This window comes from Osmerus eperlanus, chromosome 23 (assembly GCF_963692335.1).
Source record: "Osmerus eperlanus chromosome 23, fOsmEpe2.1, whole genome shotgun sequence".
In the NCBI taxonomy this organism is placed as follows: Eukaryota; Metazoa; Chordata; class Actinopteri; order Osmeriformes; family Osmeridae; genus Osmerus; species Osmerus eperlanus.
In genome coordinates this window covers 909,747-916,333 of record NC_085040.1, presented here as the reverse complement: position 1 = coordinate 916,333, position 6,587 = coordinate 909,747, and the positions used below count along the sequence as shown (strand labels likewise).

Sequence of the window (6,587 nt, the reverse complement as noted above, 5' to 3'; positions counted from 1 at the left end):
CGGTGCAGGTGGATGGGGAGGCCTGGGTCCAGCCTCCTGGCATCGTCCAGATCTCTCACAAGAACCGAGCTCAGATGCTCACCAGGGACCGGGTACGCTGTGTGTGTGTGTGTGTGTGCATGTGTGTGTGCATGTGGGACGCAATTCAAAACATTTTTCCCGCAATAGACGCTACACAATAGCTATATCATGAACATACAGATATAAGTAAACATCTATAATTCTGTTTGTCCTTCATTTACATTTACATTACATTACATTTAGTCATTTAGCAGACGCTCTTATCCAGAGCGACTTACAGTAAGTACAGGGACATTCCCCCCGAGGCAAGTAGGGTGAAGTGCCTTGCCCAAGGACACAACGTCATTTTTCACTGCCAGGAATCGAACCGGCAACTTTCTGATTAATAGCCCGATTCCCTAACCCTCAACCATCTGACTCCCTTCACGCCTAACCCTCTCTGACCCCTGACAGGCGTTTGAGAGCACGCTGAAGTCTTGGGAGGACAAGAGGAAGGTGGACAGCTCGTCCCGACCGCGCCTCAACTCTCAGCAGTCCATGGAGTACCTGACGGAGGAGGAGGGTGCTCAGGTGCAGCAGCTGGGCATGGTGGCTGACTCCCTCATCAGCAGGTAGGAGGGGAGGGAGAGAGGGAGGGGGAGGGGAGGGGGAGGGGGAGGGGAGGGGAGGGGAGGGGAGGGGAGGGGAGGGGAGTGGAGGGGATGAAAGGAGCCATGGAAGTTGGGAAAGAGAAGGATTTTTTTTTCTCCAAAATTCAAGTTTTCTCTTGCTAAATATGAATGATGGACTGTGTGTGTGTGTGTGTGTGTGTGTTAGGATTCGTGAGGCAGCTAAGAGCCACAAGCTGGTGGAGCAGGAGTTAGCTCACGCTGTGAACGCCACCGCCCTGGTCCTCACGGAGGCCTTCCCTTCCAAACCTTCCAGCCCAGAGGTCAGCTCAACTACACTACCCAGAAGCACCCTCACTCTCAACACTTCCTCATTCCTCACTTCCTCAACCTGAGTGGATGCCGTGTGTGTGTGCAGAGACAGTCTAATAACAGTGTAATAACAGTGTAATAAGTGTAATAACAGTTTAATAACAACATAATAACAGTGTAATAACAGTTTAATAACAAAATAATAACAGTGTAACAACAGTGTAATAAGTCTAATAACAGTCTAATAATAACATAAGTGTAACAACAACATAATAACAGTGTAATAACAGTGTGATAACAACATAACAGTGTAACAACCATGTAATAACGGTGTAATAACAGTGTAATAACAGTCTAATAATAACAACATAACTGTAATAACAACAGTGTAATAACAACAGTGTAATAACAGTGTAATAACAACAGTGTAATAACAGTGTAACAACAATGTAATAACTGTGTAATAACAATGTAATAACAGTGTAATAACAGTGTAATAACAGTGTAATAACAAAATAATAACATTGTAACCACAGTGTAACCACAGTGTAACCACAGTGTAACCACAGTGTAATAACAGTGTAATAACAGTGTATTAACAGTTTAATAACAACATAATAACAGTGTAATAACAACAGTGTAATAACAGTGTAATAACAACATAATAACAGTGTAACAACAGTGTAACTAGAGAGGGTACAATTTCTGGGGAAATTGTAGGGTGTGCTTGCTTGCGTCGGTTGCAGATGGGTCCGTTTATTATGAAACAACCTGAACCCGCTTTGAAACAAGCTATTCTAACAACGTTGTCACCGGCAGTATTTTTCAGATGGAATCGCAATTCAAACAGTACCATCTGCTAATTTAAAATATGCCCCCAAACACGTAAATAAGCTTGATATTTATTTAGGGGAAAATGGCTAATTCAAAAGAAATTTGCTGGAAGCGATCACTGTCAGGAACAAAGCCAAAGCGACCATTTGGTCTCAGTTTAGAACCCTGGTGGAGAATCTGAATTGTGCTACGAGCAAGCTAGCCTAGCTGCTGTTGCTAGCCAAATTTCAGAGGGGATTGTTTGAATGCGCCGGAAATGAAAAATGTTTCTTTTGACATAAAGTTTAGGCTGTGGCATTGAAGACAGCGACGCACCACACAAGCTTGAGTTTAAATACATTATTTAATGTGACATTACTTACTGTACATGCAAGTCTTGAATTGCTTAAATGTATAATGCTTCTGGTACACCACGGCACGATACGATACTTGCTGTGCAACAGTCTTACTAGCACATCTATGCACGTCGTATTTATGCGTCTTTGCTAACGTGAGCTGACGTTGTGACGTTAGGCTAGCACTGAGTTCCCTTTGTGCACACAAGGCACTTTTTGCCACAAAAACGTTGTAACCTCCTAAACCGTGCAACGGAACGTAAATAAAAATACAAGCAACGCAACCGCTAACAAGACAAACCTTTTGACACCGGCGTTGTCTATGTAGTCCAAATATTGAGGGATCCTTAGGGGTGGGAAAATAAAAAATAAAGAATAAATATAAGGCTTGCACAATAATATTGTGCGAGTATCACCCAATAACAGTGTAATAACAGTGTAATAACAGTGTAATAACAGTGTAACAACAGCGTAATAACAGCATGTGCAGAGATGGCAAAAGTACACACATCCTTCACTCAAGTAGAAGTACAGCTACTCATGTTAAAAGAGTGGTATAAGTTAAAGTACTGACATCACTTTCTCACTCAGTAGTCATTACTACTACTACCTGTTTTAGTGTCACGCTGGTAACAGGACCTCACACTGGTAACAGGTTCGAACATCTCCCTCATATATGGCCATGAGTGTCTAAATGTGTGTGTAAATGTGTGTGTAAATGAGTGTGTAAATGTGTGTGTAAATGTGTTTGTATGTGTGTGTGTGTGTGTGTGTGTAAATGTATGTGTGTGTGTGTAAATGACTGTGTAAATGTGTGTGTAAATGAGTGTGTAAATGAGTGTGTAAATGTGTGTGTGCGTTCCCTGCAGTGTCTGAGTCGCAGCACGGCGGTGGAGATGGTGAACAGCAGCAAGGTTCTACAGGCAGAGACCAGGGTGCTGCTGGAGGGGAAACTGCTGGTAGAAAGAGATACTGTCTTCTCTCCTGTCACTTTCCTCTCTACTCTCTCCTCTCTACTCTCTCCTCTTTCCTCTCTCTCTCTCTCTCTCTCTCTCTCTCTCTCTCTCTCTCTCTCTCATCTCTCTCTCCTCTCTCTCTCCTCTCTCTCCTCCCTCCCTCTCATCTCTCTCTCTCCTCTCTCTCTGCTCCTCTCCCTCTCATCTCTATCTCTCCTCTCTCTCTCCTCTCCCTCTTATCCCTCTCTCCTCTCTCTCTCCTCCAGTCTGACTCCCCAGAGGAGGAGGGGCTTCTGGCCACGCTCAACAGTCTGAGCTCGGAGCTTCACAAGCTGGAAGACATCCACTGGATCTGTCCCAGCATGCACTGCTCTGCCGAGGAGTCCGAGGTGTGTGTGTGTTGACGTAATAGTTAACGGTAAAGGCAATGTTCCAAGTTCTTTAAAGTGGGATAATTTCAAACTTCTGTCTCCTTCTGTTTGCCTTTCTCTCTTCCTCCCTCTTTGCCTTGTTCCTTCCCCCCTCCCTCCATCCCTCCGTCCGTCTGTCTGTCTCTCTCTCTCTACCCCCCTTCCCTCTTCAGGAGGTGAGGGTGAGTGGGAAGACCAGTATAAAACTAAAGATAATGCCCAAGGTCAAGAAGGAGAGAGAGAAGCTCCACAAGCAGAAATCCAACAGCTCTCTGTCGGGTAAGCATCCAGGCGAGCCCCCTGCTTTTTGGCCTACAAACTACAACCCATGTCTTCATGGGAAAAGTCTAGTTTTTATTTCCCTCCAAATCACAGAACACTGCATGGCATTCTTTCATACCTAATGTACGTCAATATAGGTCAATATTCGTCAGCATAGGAGAGAGACACTGATAGATATTAGTGTCTTTACAAAGTTGTTTGTTGCTATTTGTTGTTCATGGTTGGTGTTTGTCGTTGTCTCCCTCTCCTAGGAGCTTGGGGGACGTGCGAGATGGAACCTTCAGCCAATTAAGGACACTTTACGGGCAGCTTTAACGACCCGTCACCATCGGCAACCAGGGATGATGGTGACGGGTGTGTGGAGGGGGGCAGGGGGTTGGGGAGACACCCTCCGCCCCTCCACCCCTCTTTCCCCCCTACAGAGGAGTGAACAGCCCCCCCCCCCCCCTTCGAGGTCTGAGAGGTTGTTTTGTCGCCCTGTGATGGGGGCTTTGCCAGTTGGAGCAGCCAATCGGGGGACGTCGGAGGGGGAAAGAAATTGTGGTATCCTGGCAACTGTTGTTTTTGTGTTTACCTGCTGGTCTCCTTTGTGAGAACAAGGATTTCGTTATTATTATTATCATTATCTTAGCTACAGATAGTTTTTCTTCACTTATTCGATCCCTTTTCCTTGTTTTTTCTCTCTTTCTACTTTGTGTTCTGTACCTATTAACGGCCTTGGGATACTCGCTGGAAAATATCGTTTTACTTGATAACATTTGAAGTTTCGAAACTAACTCTTGAAATGTTAGTGTATTGCCATATGAACAACAAAACAACAGCAAAAAAAAGAGAATCATAAACAAACGTAAACAAGATACGTGACATCACTGTCGTCACCTAGGAAACTGGAGAACTCTACGTTTATGATAATATGTGCAAAAAAATATTATTGAACATGTTCATGAATGTACCTATGTGGACTGTACTTCCTCTGATGTGAATATTAATATGTTTCCAATAACAATGGTTCTGTTGTGGTTCTAACATGGTTCTAATGTGTGGTTCTAAAGTGGTTCTCAATTGGCCTTGGTTCTGTGAGGCTTCCCAGCCACAGTATGTGTCAACAAAGCCAATATTATACTGTAGATGTTTGTTCAGTGTGTACCTGCATGGCTTCCATACTTATCATCTGGAAGAGTAGTGGGGCTTTCCTGCCCAGAAGCTAGTCCCCTATTGGTCCACACCTGAGCTCTACCAATGGAGAGTTGTGGCAAGCAAATACTTCCTGGTAGAGTAGAAACCTTTTCAAACCCACATTGCTAGGCAACAACCAGACAGGAAGTAGTGGTCCCTAGGAAGTCCCAGGTTAGTGATCCGAGGCAGAAGGATCCTCCAGTTTTGAATGGAAATGGAAAAAAAAGATGTTGCCTCTCCTGAAACCAGTTAGTGTTAGCGTCTGTGCTCAGACTGATCATTTGAGGTAGCCTTTGCCCTCCCTAGCTGTGTAGAGTAATAAGAACTGCCCTAAGGTCTGCTGTGTGTGTGTGTGTGTGTTTCTCTGGTAAATTAGTGCTAAAATATAGTGTGCCAGATAGCCAGCTAGCCTTTACGCTAGCTAGCCTTACCTAAACGCTTGAGTGTTCTTTATTTGTGACACGTTTGCTCAGTGGTTTTTAAATATGACGTACCGGGATGTGTGTGTGCGTGTGTGTGTGAGAGAGAGAGCGTGCGTGTGACATTTCAAAAGCGTTTACTGTCTTGCCTTGCACTTTACAAGAAGCTAACTTAACAAAACGTGTAAAGTTACTTGACAAAGTGTTTTGGTTATTGATTTGACAACAGCCACTTCTCATATTTATTGCAAATGTATAGAGATGTGCTATCGTGTAGGCTAATATATAAATATATACACCTAAACCAAACATAAAATGTTAAATATATCTATATACAGTATCACATATATACTGTATCCAGTATAAACAGTTGTTTATTTTTCAAAGGGGTTTGCGGTACAGAAGCTTTTTTTTCCTATCGTGATGAACTCGCCCAACGTTATTTCCCAAACGTCACTGCAATGTCATCACAACCTCCAACGTCAGGAAATAACAATACGTTGATGCCGAAGTACTGGACACTGAACACACACACACACACACACGTACTTGCCACGCGCCCTAAAGCGATACGAAGACGAAGCAACGCGGATTGAAGCGCCACGAGAAAACAGACACGCAGGTGTTCATAAAGCTGTGATTGTCGAGGCTCACCCTCATCACCCTCCCCCTTTTTAATGGTGAATTTGTGGAAGCAACTCACTTGGACTGTTGAACGCACCCCTGTGCTGGCCTGACCTGCAGCAAGCTGACAGAGCTGGACTAAGTGTTGCACGCATTCTTGTTTTCAAAGATGATGTTCATATAATATTGTGCTGTTTAATCCGTGTGTGGAGTGTAACGGCAAATCTAACCTTTTCGGGGCTAAAAATGACCAATTTAATCTTAAATGTCAAAAATGTTGTGCTGGGATAAGCAGTGCAGCAGGAGGTTACTTGGTGAGTCGTGTGAGTCGATTGTGTGAATGAATCATATGAATCATGAGTCATTTATCACCCGCTGGGCTGGATAGATGATTCTTCTTCTTGTTGCCAAATGGCTCCTTAGAGAGTTCGACCATGTTTACTTCAGAGAATATGACTCAGAGATTATTGTTCTGGAAAGGCATGACAGAATTAGGTAAAGCGAGAAAGGAGAGAGATAGAAAAAGCTAAATATTGAGAAAGATCACTGGGTCTGAGTCCAGAAACACAAAAATAAAGTGTATCTGTCCACTGCTACTTGTGTGTGTGTG

At 43.8% G+C, this 6,587-nt stretch overlaps 1 protein-coding gene across 1 annotated transcript; it reads left to right on the top strand.

The window, feature by feature from the left end:
• The first annotated feature begins 6 nt into the window (after positions 1–6).
• si:dkey-172j4.3 (diacylglycerol kinase delta) lies at positions 7–6,567 on the top strand. The gene is made up of 7 exons (XM_062449158.1): positions 7–92; positions 475–632; positions 838–952; positions 2,980–3,069; positions 3,333–3,455; positions 3,650–3,755; positions 4,010–6,567. Exons 1-7 carry the CDS (start codon positions 75–77, stop codon positions 4,048–4,050), a joined length of 651 nt encoding a protein of 216 aa, XP_062305142.1. The 5' UTR covers positions 7–74; the 3' UTR covers positions 4,051–6,567.
• Positions 6,568–6,587: the final 20 nt, after the last annotated feature.

Bases quoted from the DNA above. Each gene is read 5' to 3' on its own strand.
- si:dkey-172j4.3 (XM_062449158.1), top strand. The intron at 633-837 runs GTAGGAGGGGAG...TGTGTGTGTTAG, and splicing joins GCTGACTCCCTCATCAGCAG to GATTCGTGAGGCAGCTAAGA. The intron at 3,456-3,649 runs GTGTGTGTGTGT...TTCCCTCTTCAG, and splicing joins GCTCTGCCGAGGAGTCCGAG to GAGGTGAGGGTGAGTGGGAA.